This window comes from Setaria viridis, chromosome 7 (genome assembly GCF_005286985.2).
Source record: "Setaria viridis chromosome 7, Setaria_viridis_v4.0, whole genome shotgun sequence".
NCBI lineage: Eukaryota > Viridiplantae > Streptophyta > Magnoliopsida > Poales > Poaceae > Setaria > Setaria viridis.
In genome coordinates, this window is record NC_048269.2 from 2,900,128 (window position 1) to 2,915,093 (window position 14,966).

Sequence of the window (14,966 nt, forward strand, 5' to 3'; positions counted from 1 at the left end):
TGCGCAGACAGACAATCCTTCTTATTTTCATGAATATGGATCCAGCACACTTCAAATTCTCGGAAACATGGCATGGAGTTGACATGCACATAAGCTTCAATTCAACAAACCCAGATTATGTTACACGGCTAAGAATAAGTGATTTACAAGATGGATCAGCAGTCTGATTGATCATATGGCAGCAGTGGTGAGAACAAGCCAAAAAGGGATCTGATCATGCTCCGTTGTTGGCCTCCAAAGCCTGGAACACGTCCGTACGAGTGACGATTCCTGTTTCCATCAGCAAAGGACAAGTCATCATGCGGATACTATTTTCAAAACTATTAGAACTTAAAAGGGAAACTAAACGTTACATCGCATCCACAATAGCTAAAACTGTTGTTACAAAGCTGAACCAGTCTGGGTGGTTTCAAACAGTTTCCAGCAGAACACGTCTTGGAATACAGTACAGGTTCCTGGTCAACCATGTTTAACTAGTGTTGAACGTTAAGAATGTTTTGTGCTAAAGTACTAGCCTTGATTATTCATCACGATGAAGAGTGTCGTAAAATATAGAGTTTGCAGTAAACATTGGTAAGAGCATATTTGGAACCCAAGGACTTCACAGGAATTGTAAATCTAAAAAAGTTTAAAATATAGCTCTCTTAACATTGAAAACTTGTATATTCCGGCAACTATGTAAAACCACACGCACAACAAAATTGACTGCTCATTAATTTCAGATGTCGGCTCTGTCACCGTAATTTGGAAAAGCATCAATTTAGAAATCTTACCGATCACATGCTGTTGCTCATTCACAACTGGTATCCTGTGAACCTTCTCCTTGAGCATTAGTGCTGCAGCCTCTGCTCAAATAACCAGCAGCGTTAGCAAATTGTCATTAAGATTCATTTGACCCTGACATCTAGTTAAGCTAAGAGACCAAAGATTACCCAGGACAGTCCTCTCAAGTGTCAGGGTTATAGCTGGAGACGACATCACTTCACCAACAGTTGACTCCATCTGCATCATGAGAACTCACGTGTTCATGAGAGTGACCGGCGAGGAGGAGTAGGAGCAGTGGAATGAGAACTGACCCCATTGGGCGCCTTGGCCTTGTCCTTCTTGGAAACGACCCCGACGCACCTGCCTTCTTCGTCGTCGACCACGGGCAGGCCGGAGAACTGCTGCGTGGCGAAGAAGGCGTCGACCTCCGCTAGCCGCTGCCCCGGCGTGGCCACCTGCACGGGGCGCGACATCACGTCCACGAGCCTCGCCTCCGGGCTCATCTGCCGACCAACCAATTAATCACATCGAATCCAGGAAGGGAGAGGAGGGAGGGAGGGATGGGCATGTGAGGGGACGGACCTCGCCGGCGGTGGTGATCTGGGACTCGAGGTAGGCGCGGAGGTCGGCGTAGCTGAGGTGAGAGAAGTTCTCGGGCCACTCCCCGGACACGATGGCCGGGCGCAGGTCGTCCATCGCGGCGGCCGCCACCAACGCCGCGCCCCGCCGCGCTTTGCCGCCCGCGGCGCGCAGGACGGTTGGCACCGTCGGCGCGCGCCGAGCCACTGCCACGGCGGCCGCGGACGGCGGCGGCGGGACTGGGAGGACGGCGGCCTTGACCAGGGACGCGAGAGCGAAAGGCGAGGACGCCATGGCCACGACGAGGGAGGTGACCTGCCACTTGTTAGTTGTTACTTGCGAGCAGTGGCGCTGCTCGTGCGCAGCTCAAGTAGACGAGTCACGAGTGCGGGGAAAATTTCTGGGAGGGCCTGGGGCCCACATGCAGCCGGACAGGATGGGCGGCCACACGGACCGCTCTCAGCTCAGCCTCAGGATGGTTTGTCTCGCATGGTGATGGTGCTTGTCCTGGAGGTTTGTTCTTTGGCTTTTCTCAATGTACAAAGGAGACAAAATTGTATCTCATGAGCAACACAAGATTTTGGCGGAAGTTTCTTTAAGATTCATACACTAACAGGTTTTTTTAGACCATACAGAAAGTCCAAGGTTTTTTTTAGACCATACAGAAAGTCCAAGGCGTCAAAATATCTCTTCATATCCGCATTATTATAGGAAAAAAAAGCGTTGTGGCTTCAAAAATAAAATGAAAAAGATATGAAGAGATGATGGTTAGATAATGGTTGATTGCATCCAAGGTTTGGTATGTCACCTAGTAAGCGTCCCTTTTGTTGCATGGTTAACAGATAGATGATTGCATTATCTTGATATTTCATCGTCCAAGTTTTAAGAGGCAGTCTTGAGACAACTCGGAAAAGAATATTGTGACATAGTTGTTGTCGTAGTAAAGGGGTGAATGTATTATTCACGCTGTAACCACTTAAAAAACTAGAAAAAAAAATAGAACAAGAATCTAACCACACCGACTCAAAATAGTAGGAACATACATCGGAAAATTTAAGGGTTGCTTGGTTCGTGGCCACTAAATGCCATGCAAGTATGTGGCAGCCACCAACTTGTGGCGAAGAAATTTGGCATCTAAGATGCGGCGAGAAATACAACTGGAAATCACCTATAGGCTATAGCTGCCTAGTTTTTTTGGCGTGGCAGGCAACCAAGCGGGGGCATGATCTGGTATGGCGCGCCAGAGTTTGGCGTGGCGCTTGATAACCAGGAACCTAGCACCCCTTAACGACTCTACAAGCTCCTTATGTCTTTTCTAGTTTGAAGAATTGAATTCCTATACCAAGCTGATTTTCATTTCAGATTGATCAGTAGTGCACAGAAGCCCACTTCTCTGCTCGGGCCAGACGAGATTCGCAGCAGCAGCAAACGCGTCGCCTAGGCCCAGCAATTCGCGACCGCGTGCATGTTCCTGCATACACAGAAATAAAACGCCGCATGAGTATGACATCGCAAACAGAGCAAGACAGCTTTGGAATCTTAGCACATTCTCTATGATAGAGAAGGTACTGCTGGTAGTTCAGGGAACAATCTGACGCCATCATTTACACAACCTTCCAACCTTCCACTTTGGGCAGCTAAAGCCTCTGCTCACGCCTGTTCTTCTCATCCTGAAAAAAAAAGGCCAAAAGTCAGCCCAGTAGCATATAGGGACCATCCTATTCGACAAGGACAGAATGTTCAGCACTCAAAAGGGATGACTTTTTTTTTTCCAAAAAAACACACACTTATCTAACCAAGAGTATAACTGATGTTGAAATGGGATCTGTGCTGAACTGCTGATGCATCAGAATGATGCTATTTATAATTATACAGATATTCCTTAGTGGTCCAAGTATTTTAGATGCTGTTTTGTAATATGTTAAAGTTGCTTAGGAGCGTGTCTAACGGGAATGAAAGAGAATATGGCTCGGGAAAATGGTAGATTGATTATGGAGAGCCTAAACTTATATACATGTATCGGCAAGGATGACCTAGGGTTTGGAAAACAATACCAACCGACGGTGATCCTTGCCTAATCCAATATCCATCTATACATCCCCCGAAGGGGGAGGCGCACAGACAAAAGGGTTGGCGCAGCCTACCACCCATGGCCCATAGGGCCGGCCTATAATGCTTGCTGACATGCTCCGCAGTCTGAACGTTCAAGGCAATGAAGGTCATTGCCTTGAACGTTCAGACTGGACCGAAACTCCACGAAGATCGATGAAGGAAAGTCTCTCTGTGAGCTGGTAGGAACATGAAGAACCTTGACATGGCCAAGCGCGACGCGCTCACGAACAAAGTGGAGGTCAATCTCAATGTCCTTAGTTAGCTGGTGCTGAACAGGGTTGCTGGACATGTAGACAGCGCTGATGTTGCACCACTGTAGCATGGCAGGGGGGGGTGCAACTCGAGAAGGAGCTAACGCAACCATGTGGCTTCAGCCACAGCATTGGCAACCGCGCGGTATTCAGCTTTGGCACTGGAGCGGGAAACAGTCACCTGGCGCTTGGAGGACCATGGGATGAGGTTGTCACCGAGAAACACCGCATAACCTGATGTGGATTTGCGCATGTCTAGGCAGCAAGCCCAGTCTGCATCTGAATAGGCGACAAGATCATCCATACTGGAAGGATGTAGGTGAAGGCCCAGGTGAAGAGTACCATGAATGTAGCGAAGAATCCACTTCAAGGCAGCCAGACGAGGTTCCCGCGGGGCATGCATATAGAGGCAAACCTACTGAACAGCATAAGCATTGTCCGTCCGAGTGAAGGTAAGGTACTGTAGTGCGCCAGCCAAACTGTAAAAGTTAGACAGATCCCAAAGAGGCGCGCCAGTGGCTACAGAAACCTTGGGATTGGTGTCAACTGGAGTAGAACAAGGTTTGCAGTCCGCCATACCAGCCCAATCCAAAATTTCCAGCATACACTGCCTCTGAGAAAGAAGAAATCCACCCTCACGCCACTGAACATGCATCCCCAGGAAGTGATGAAGTTCACCGAGGTCCTTCATGGAGAACTCCTGCTACAAAGCTGAGATGATGCGCCAGAGGAGATCCATGGAGGAAGCTGTGAGGACGATGTCATAGACATAAAGGAGCAAATAAGCCATGTTGGAGCTGCGACGGAACACGAAAATACTGGTATCAAACTTTGATTCCACAAACCCAATAGACAGCCAAGAAGCCTGCAAAGCGGCTGTACCAACCACGGGGGGCCTGCTTCAGAACGTGCAGGGACTTGTTGAGGCGGCAGATGAAGTCAAGTTGAGCAGGGTCCTCAAATCTGGAGGGCTGTGAGCAGTACACGGTCTTAGTCAAGGTCCCATGCAGGAAGGCATTCTTCACATCAAGGTGATGAATTGGCGAGCGGCGAGACAATGCAAGGAACAGCACAGTGCGAACGGTGGTAGGCTTCACGACGGGGCTGAAAGTCTTGTCGAAGTCCACACCTGGCCATTGAACCCACGAAGGACCCAACGCACCTTGTAGCGTTCTAGTGAGCCATCTTCCTTGAATTTGTGCTTGAATATCCACTTGCTGGAGATACCGTAGGTTCGCGGCGGTGCGAGATGAGATCCCAGGCGTTGTTCTTTAGCAAGGCATAGTGCTCCTCCTCCATAGCAGCCCACCAATTGGGATCAGCAAGGGCACTGCAAAAGATCTTCGGGACGGGTGACAGGGGGTGAGGTGATATAGCGCCGGCATCCAGAACCCTTGCTTGGCCCTAGTGGTCATGATGTGCTGGTTGACCACAGGGGAAATGGGCATAGCTCCCTTAGGCAGGGGCGAAGGGGCTGGCACTGGAGCCGGGGCCCGTGCCGGCCTAGGCACGGGGGCTGACGTGGGTGTGGGCGCGGGGGCCAGCGTGGGGACTCGGCAGGTGTAGAAGTGCCCCAAGTCAGAGAGGGGCCAGTGAGGACCGACCAGGGTCGGTAGGGAGCCGGGCCGGCCACGGCAGGCCGCACGCCGGCGAGCGAGCGGGAGACGCCATCCTCGGCAGCCAGCCAAGGTGGAAAAGAGCCTACCGGTGACAACCCAGGCTACAGGCCAGCTGCGCAAGGCAGCAAGCTAGTGGCGTCGGGGAGGGACGTCGAGGGGCACGTCACGTTGTCGGGGGCCGCGTGTGGCAACGCAGGGGAAGCTCCTGGGGCCGCATGTGGCAATGCGGATGGGTCGGGAGGGGCGTCAGGGGATCCTGCACGGAGAGGGTGCTACGATGGTCCAATAGGAGTTAGCACAGCATTAGTGGCATCACCCAAAAAATCATAATCAGCAGGAGATGGTAATGGATGGCGCTCAGCAAAGGGAAATGTGGTCTCATCAAAGACGAATGGCAAGAGATGATGATCTTGTTGGAGAGGAGGTCAAGGCAGTGGTATCCCTTGTGGTGAGCTGAGTATCCAAGGAAGACACATAGAGCAGAGCAAGGTGCTAACTTGTCTGCAGTGGTGGCGGAGAGGTTCGGATAGCATTTGCTCCTGTAGACGCATAGATGCTCATATAAGGGCGCAGTGCCAAACAGAACAAAGTGCGGTGTAGAGAACTGAAGAGTCTTGGTGGGCAAGATGTTCAGAAGGTATGTGGCAGTGTACAGATCCTCCACCCAGTAGCTAGGAGGTATAGCAGCCAGAAACAAGAGGGAGCGGATAATATTGTTTGTGGAACGAATTATGCGCTCAGCTTTACCATTCTGCAAGGAGGTGTATGGGTAGGACATACGCAGGTAGGCGCCGCGGATGAGGAAGAACGTGCGGGTGTTGGAGTTATTGAACAATCGACCATTGTTGCACTGGAGGGCCTTAATGTTGGTGTCGAACTGAGTAGCCACATGGGAGGAAAGGTAAGCTATGGTGGTAAACATGTCACACTTAAGTTGTAGAGGGAACATCCAGAGATAATGTGAAAAATCATCAAGAATGACCAAATAATATTTGTAACCAGCGACACTAGGCGCGGGCGATGTCCATAGATCACAATGTCTTAAATCAAACATGCTAGAAGCACGTGACGATGACGCATGGAAAGTAAGATGAACATGATGACCTAATTGACACGCATGACAAATAGTGGAGTTGGCTTCTTTATTACAATGAGGAATGAATGAAGCGAGCTTGGCCATAGCTTCTTGACCAGGATGGCCGAGGCGACAATGCCATAGTGACGAGGTGGTGTCGGCAGCAAGAGCGGTGGCAGCTAGAAAGCGGAGCGGGTACAACTGCTGGAGCTATTGCATCTGATGAGGACATTCCGACTCTGTAGATCCTTCATAGAACAACAAGTAGGATCAAATTCAATTGAGCAATTGTTATAGGAAGTAAACTGCTGTACCAAAATTAAGTTCTTAATAAGGCTCGAAGAGACAAGGACATTATTAAGACGTAATGAACCAGGAAGAAAAGCAGCACCAGTGGGGGTGACAGGTAACAAAGAACCATCGCCGACAACAATAGAGGTAGGAGCAGGATACCGCGGTAAAGAAGAATGTGAAAGAGTGCTAGGATCGGAAATCATATGGGAAGTAGCACCTGAGTCGAAGTACCAGTCATTGCCTTGAGGTTGATTCAACGTCATGGTGCTAAATGTCGACGCCAGGGATTGCTGATCCCAGGAAGGGGAGGCGGCCATCGAGTTGTAACCCCAAGTGCCATTGCTGGCAAGGGTGCCGGCGTACGGTAGTACTGCGCTTGCTGCTGCTGGGGGGAAACTGGGAGGTCAGCTAGAGGACCCTGCGTAGCGTGCTAGGCCAGCAACGCCTGGTGCTGGGTGAGCTGGGCCTACTGCTGCAGGCTGAGGGGCGGCCAGGAACTGAGCCACATTTGTATGGACCTAGTCCACAAATTGAGTAACGAGGGCCAGTGGCCACCACTACCGCTACCGCTCTGCCCTTTACCGCCGCCGCCTGCTAGCGGCTGGAAGCCACCACCGCTGCCACCTTGGCCGCCCTACTGGCCGCTTTCCTGTCTGCCGCGGCCGCCACCGTGCTTGCCACGACACGACTTGGGCGGCTTGGAGCTAGTGTCCCTAGGGCTCGCGCCACCAAAGGTGGGTTGCTGGGCGGTTGGGCATTGTGTGCCGGGCGAGGTAGCCATTGAGGAGCCACCGGTGGTGATGACGAGGGCGAAGGAGGGGGCAGACGGCCAATTGGTGAAGGTGAGCAGGTCCGTGTGGGTGTCTAGGAAGCTGGCGGAGGTGGAAGGTGATGTTGGAGTTGCGTTCGCTAAGGCCACGCAGGAGGTTGAGGATGAGGGTGCAGTCGGTGATGACCTCGCCAAGATCGCCGAGGGCGTCTGCGATCCCCTTTAGACGCCAGCAGTAGTCGGCGATTGAGAGATCACCCTGGATGAAGTTGTGAAATTGGATGTTGAGGTAGAGGGCATGCGTCTCTCAATTCCCAAGGAATTAAGTCTCGATGGTGAGCCAGGCAACGCGCATGGTGGAGCCACACTCCAGGACTGAGTCAGCAAGATTAGTGGAGAGGGTGCCGTACAACCAGGACTTGACAACACAATCCATGCGTGCCCAGTTCGGGTATCTTGTCACAAGGTTGTTGAAGAGAACATGGCCCTGCAAAGAATACTTGCTCAGGGTGAGGAGAAACTGATCGTGCCACTTGGGATAGTTGCCGGAGGAGACATCGAGGATGATGTGGACAAGGCTAAGGATGTTCTGGATGGCTACGGCCTAGGCATGAAGGTTTAAAAGGGTGGCGGCATCATGGACTAGCATGGCATCATGGATGGCAGCATCGTCGGGGTCGTCAACGTTTGAATGATGGTCGTCGTCAGAGGGTGGATCAGCGGCGGCGGTGCATGCTCGAGTGGCACACTCCAGGGCATCGCAGTTGTGAGCAGCGGCAACCTCACAATCCTTGGCGGTGGCAGCCGCCTCTGTCTCGGCTTGTTCAGCGTGGGCAAGGGCGTTGGTGTGCTCTGCCTTGGCGGCGTCCGTATGGACCTGGCACGCGGCATCGTCGTCGACCGGACCAGCAGGCGCCTTGGAGGCGGCGGCGGCAGCAGTGCGAGGGAAGAGGTGGGGGGTTCCAACCATGGTGGCAGCAGCGACAGATCACCGACGCACAGGTTGGGGTGCAACCGTAGGGTCGCGCTAGGGTAGCGGAAGGTGAATCGAGGTGAGAACCTGGACTTGTGATACCATGAAAGAGAATATATCTCGGGAATTGCATAAGTTGGGGTGCAGCCGCACGGCTGCGCTAGGACAGTGGAAGGTGAATCGGGGTGAGAACCCAGACTCATGATACCATGAAAGAGAATATGGCTCGGGAAAATAATAGATTGATGGCAAAATAGGCATTTGGATCCCTCAACTTTACTTCAAGGGTCAAGTTCGTCCCTTAACTTTTAGATTGGCCAATATAGTCCCTCAATTTTTGTTTTTGGGTCAAACTCGTCCTTATAGTGATGTGGTGCTCAATGCTGCCATGAGACTAATGCAAAAAGTTATTTTTGCCTTTAGTTCCTTCTTCCCCTCCTCAAGTGTACCTGCCGTTTAGACTAAATTCAGATAGCTTGAATGGCCGTCTTCATGTACCATGCATGCAGATTTCAATCCCACTTAACAGTAACCTCCATGGATTCAGGATTCTGAGAGACATCTATCCAGGACATAGCTGCTTCCGTGTAGTATTATATATATTCTTTGCCTCCTAATCCAGAGATCAATCAATCCTATGCCACAGGGCTGGAACGACACCATCATTATGCTCAACCCTAAGGTAAAGAATCTGAATAAACTTAAAGATTTACACCTATCACCTTGTGCAATGTTTTATATAAATTAATTTCCAAAGTCCTCGCCAATCTTTTGAAGAAAATACTGCCAGATATTATGTCTCCTTCACAAAGCACCTTTGTGCTGGGACGATTAATAACTGATAATGTACTCCTTGCTTATGAGATGACCCATTATCTAAGAAACAAAAGAAGAGGCAAAGAAGGTTGTGCAGCTATCAAACTTGACATGAGTAAAGTTTATGACCGAGTTGAGTGGCATTTCTTGGAGAAGATGATGAGGAAAATGGGATTTGCGCAGAGGTAGATAGAGCTTGTTATGAAGTGTGTTACCGCTGTATGCTATAGGATCAAAATAAATGGGGAGTACATTGAACCTTTTAAGCCATAGCACGAACTTAGGCAGGGAGACCCCTTATCTCCATGCCTTTTTATCATGTGTGCAGAGGCTCTCTCTGCTCTAATTAAAGATGCAGAAGAAAATGGCAGTATCCATGGAATTCGCATATGCTGGGGAGCCCCTAGAATCAGCCATTTATTTTTCGCAGATGATACATTGATGTTGATCAATGCAACAGCCTCTAGTGCTAATTGCCTACAGCATATTTTGAATCTGTATGAGGATGTGTAGGACAAATGATTAATAACGAGAAAACCTCTATTATGTTTAACCCAAATACATCATCACATGTGAGGGATCAAGTGCTGACAACATTAGGGGTGGAGCATACCGCCAATAATGAGAAGTACCTAGGCCTGCCAATTTACATTGGCAAGTCAAAGAAGCGCACGTTTGAGTACATCAAGCAAAGGATTTGGACCAAAATTCAAGGTTGGCAAGAGAAACTCTTCTCAAAAGCAGGAAAGGAGATTATGATCAAAGCAGTTGCACAAGCCATACCAACCTATGCCATGTCATGTTTTGATCTAACGAAGGGATTATGCGAGGAAATATCATCAATGATTGGGCAGTATTGGTGGAGTCAACAGGATAAAGTAAACAAAATTCATTGGGTAAGCTGGGAGAAAATTATAAGAACAAAGAGAAATGGCGGTCTGGGCTACCGAGACCTACATGTGTTTAATATAGCCATGTTGGCCAGGCAAGTATGGCAGTTATTAGTGTGTCCAGATACCTTGTGTGCTCAAGTCCTTCGTGCCAAATATTTTCCTGTGGGCGGCATACTAGAAGCCGGGCTAAGGGAAGGAATATCCTACACATGGCGAAGCATCCTGAAGGGCCTGAAACTACCGAAGAAAGGTTTGATGTGGAGGATTGGTGATGGAAACTCTATTAATATTTGAAGGGATGCATGGATCCCTCAAGGAAATACAAGAAGAGTCATCACTCCAAGGGGTGCATCCATCCTTTAAAATATGTCAGAACTGATCAATCCTGTTACTAAAGACTAGGATGAACAGCTCGTATGGGATACTTTTTTTTCCAGAATATCATTTCGTCACTACCGATCTCTTTTCAGAGGGAAGATTTCCCTGCATGGCACCCAAATCCTAAAGGAAACTTTTCTATTAAATCTGCTTATGTTCTAGGCACAAAGATAAGGGATCACCAAAATAATTGTGATGCATCAACCTTACAAGGAAGTGGTTTTGATTGGAGTAAGATATAGAATCTGAATGTACAAAACAAAATCTAAATGTTTGTCTGGCATGTGGCTCATAATGCTTTGCAGGTGAAGTTAAATATTGCCGGAAGGGAAGTGAGCCTAGATACATTGTGCCCAATGCGCTCGAGGTTTGATGAACATTCAGGCCATCTCTTTTTTAAATGCAAGGAGGCTAAACTTGGCTGGCAGCTGCTAAATATGGAGGATAAGAGAGTTATGCTAATGGCTGAAAATTCACCGAAGGCAATGTTGGAGAAAATTTGAAGTTTTGATGCTGATTGACAATGTAAAATAATCTTATTTATGTGGTGTTGGTGGTCTGCACGCAATAAGGCAAATTTAGGTGAAAGGAAAAGAAATGCACAAGAGGTGATTAATGACACTTTGTTCCATTTTCAGGTGTGGAAAGATACAATTCATTCAGGGAAGCAGACTAAGACCTGAACTAGCAGACCAAAATGGAGAGCTCCACCAGAAGATGTCTATAAGATCAATTGTGATGGGTCTTCTATCCCTGGATCAAATAAGGCTGGGTGGGGTTTTATTGTCAGAGATCACTATGGCAATATCATTGCAGCAGGTGCTGGCTTAGCAAATCTTCTATTGTCTGCTCAACCTGCTGAAGCAGTTGCCTGTATGAAAGGTCTTGAGCATGCTGCTGAATTAGGGATGAGGCGCGTTATTTTGGAGGCATCGACGGATCGGTCATAGTCTCTTTGTTAAGCGATATCAAAGCTATAATGTATAATGAATTTTCTGAATGTATTATTTCTCATATGTCCAGATATTGTAATGTGATTGATGATACTCTAGCGGCCATGGCCCTGAACTGTATAAACAGTCCTCTGTTGTGGCAAGACCGTCTACCAGACTCTGTAGCTTCGTTGGTGTCCGGCGATTTGCCTGGGGCACATGTCTAATGGAACTTTGTTTCCTTCTCAAAAGACTGAAATTGCACACACGGCAAAGTGCGGGGAGGAGAGCAAACCGGGGTGGCTTTTAATCAAGCTGAAGCTGATTCTATCTTGGAGCATTGCATTTTTGAAAGAATGCCCATTTAGAACACTGAAATTGCACACAAGGTTTTGCAACAGAAAGCTTAACAGTCTTTCGTGGGAATAAGAAGGAATTTAGCACATGGCAGCTGACCATGTGTAGCAACGAACTGATGATGGAGAGTGATTGCGAAGGAATTGGAAAAGGTCAAAACCGCTTTTGTTTCTTGCCGGCATGTCTCGGGGCGTCGATTTCTTCCACGAGTCTTTTCTTTCACAGCCCTAATAAATGCACATCTGAGATGGAGCTATCAGATATTTAGATTGATGAAGTCACCACATGTGCCTCATTGTCGACAGGCATGTCACCTACCACTAAAAGCAAACACGTTAATTTAGTAGGCATATTACACCGCCAGGAACATAACTAAGAGCCTATTTGGAAAGGGGTACTAAACTTTACCACCCCACTTTTAGCACCCTTTTAGCACTTGAGCTCCCAAACAAGAGTGCTAAAAGGTGTGTGCTAAAGTTTAGCACCCCTATTTTCTTTAGCACACCCAAGGGGTGCTAATGGATGCTAAAAGTGGTCCCAAGCCTACTTTTTCCCCTGTTGCCCCTCTCTCTCTCTCCTCCATTGCCCCTCTTCTCCCTCCTGTACCGCGTGTCCCCCGCCGCCCTCCACCGGCCACACCACCTCCGTCGGCCTCGCTGCCTCCGCTGGCGCCGCCGCCTCCGTTGGCACCTCCTCCTCCGCTGGCCACCATCCACAGTCGCCCCTCCCGCCGGTGTGCGCGGCGGATCTGGGCCTCCCCGAGCGGCGCGGTCGAGTCGATCGAGGAGGCGGAGAGGATGGCGGTCGCCGGATCTGAGCCCTACCACCGCGCCTTCCCCTCTAGCCGTGGCTTCGTCTCCTCCCCAAGCCGCCGTGCCTCCCTCCGCCACCGGTCCAGGCACTCGTGCCTCCCTCCACGAACAGCTCCGTCAGCGCTGTCGCGTTGTGGCCCTCGTCAGCGTCGGCGTCGGCGTCCCCGTGGCACAGCCTGCACTCCTTCATCCTAGTCGCGGCCGCGGTGCTGGCCCACCTCCGAGCCTCCGCCCGGCCCTGCCCGAGGGCCCCTCCGGCTCCTCCGCGAAGTAGAACGCCACACGCTCCACGGGGTCCCTGTTGTTAGAGGCAGTGGCGCGCACCTTCACGAGCTCCACGGCAGCGAGGCGGGTGGGATCTGGCCGTGCGGGGGCGTCGGGGCTAGGGGATTTGACGGTGCGATTTCGTGGGGAAGGGAAGGGAAGGGGACTAGGGGAAGGGGGAACGGCGAGCGAGCGGCGGTAGAGGGAGTGGGAGAGGAGATGCGCGAGGTGGGGCCGCGCGGCGGCGAATGCGGCGGAGGCTGAGGCGTCAATGGAGGAGTAGGAGGAGGAGTTGACGGGGACGGGAGGTGGCAGAGATGAGGGATACTGAAGGAAGAAGATGAGGAGGGGTAGAGGAGAGGAGGGAAAGGAGGGGTATAATTGTCTTTTGCCACCAAAGGTGCTAAAGTTTAGCACCCTATCTAAACATCCCAAGGTGCTAAACTTTAACCTTCTATTTGAGGGTGCTAAACTTTAGCACTGTGCTAAACTTTAGCACTTGGTTGCCATACGGGGCCTAATTAAGCTACTCTCAGTTCGCATAAATGTGATGATTTGTTTTAATTTGGAGCCGCAAAAAGGGTCAATACTCACTAAATTTTTGGGTGTGAGATGGGGGATATTCTTCTTGTTATTTTCAAAAGGAGTCTTGCATTAGTAATAGCATAATTTTTTCTAGATTTTCTAACTAGTGCGTCTCATAAAGATTAACATAGATGTTTTAAAGGGAGTCTGTATATAGCTAGTAATACCAGTAGAGGTTTTCTTTGGGCTTAGCGCCCTTATACTTTTTTTTCTTTGTGCATATGTTTTTTCCCTCATATATTTATAAATATAAATATAGCCAAGAGCATCCTCTGCTGACTTGGGTAAAAAGAGAATAGTTATGTAGACATTTCACACGAATTTTCCAAGAATAAAAGGCTTGTTGCTCCCAGAAATCAAAATAAAATTAGTAAATAGCAGATGATCATGCATGTCAACGAACTGCTGATGTAGAGAGTTAGACCACGCACCAGAAAATCAAACTGGCGCTGACTCGCTTAATTAGATATTGCAATGCTTTGGGGGCAGGAAGGCCTTGCGCGGACTGCGGCATGATTATCCACACACACATGGGCATAATTTATTTGCACTTGGAATCTGGCAAGCCGGAAGAGTTTCAGTTGCTTTGGAAATAGAAAACGAAGCACACACTTGATCGATTAGGCACGGTGAGTGCATGTGGACTCCAAGGGCCATGTTTCGTCATGTGCCGTCTATATGCACCTTATCAATAATTCTCATCGCCAAAAGGCCTTCGAAGCATAACCCTTGTATGCGCGCAATATATTCACCAAATTAAGGAATTGATATCGAGGGGGAGACTCAGTAAGAAATTGGAGCTACACGCCAGAGGGGTTCTGTTTCCCTAGTGGTCGTCTCAATGCTGTGATCGGTGATTAGGATCTTATTAAGGTTTCAGTGTGTGGGTGTGTGTTTGGGTCTCTATATAGGACTCTATCTTCTCTTGTTAATACGATAATACGCAGCCCTCCTTCTTGTTCGAGAAAAAATAAATTGGTGCTACATACTTTATTTGTTTATTACAGTTTTGCAGGGATTTTAATTAACTTTATACTTGAAAACATACACGTGTTTTCATTTTAATAAATATATACTCCCTTATATTCAAAATATGTCATATAGATGGTAAAACTTTGACCAATGGTTTATATGAAAACATGGCATTACAAATAAAGATAATTTAACAATTTTATTTAAAGTAATTTTATAATCTAGTAACATATGTTTCATATTTTCAATCTATTTCTATGGTCATAGTTAAAAAAATAACTAGCAGAAACCCTAAAATGTATGTATTTTTGAATCGGATAGAATAAATTAAAATTAAAGGGGGTTTAAAGCACTTTCTGTAAGCAGTTGTAATAGAGTTGTACCAATGAGGTTGGACGCAAAGCATTTCCTACCTTAAGAAAAAAGGAACCAAATTGCAAGGTTTACCCCATAGTTGAGGATAGACTCACAATAGTGCCACGATATTACATTGCATTATCATACTCTACTGCTATGTGCC

The 14,966-nt window shown here is 48.6% G+C and overlaps 1 protein-coding gene across 1 annotated transcript; it reads right to left on the reverse strand.

The window, feature by feature from the left end:
• LOC117862742 (uncharacterized) lies at positions 1-1,658 on the reverse strand. Its single transcript, XM_034746248.2, has 5 exons — positions 1,348-1,658; positions 1,077-1,268; positions 933-1,002; positions 774-845; positions 1-270 (listed from the first exon to the last, which is right to left on the reverse strand). The coding sequence occupies exons 1-5, from the start codon at positions 1,636-1,638 to the stop codon at positions 215-217; spliced, it is 681 nt and encodes a 226-aa protein (XP_034602139.1). The 5' UTR covers positions 1,639-1,658; the 3' UTR covers positions 1-214.
• Positions 1,659-14,966: the final 13,308 nt, after the last annotated feature.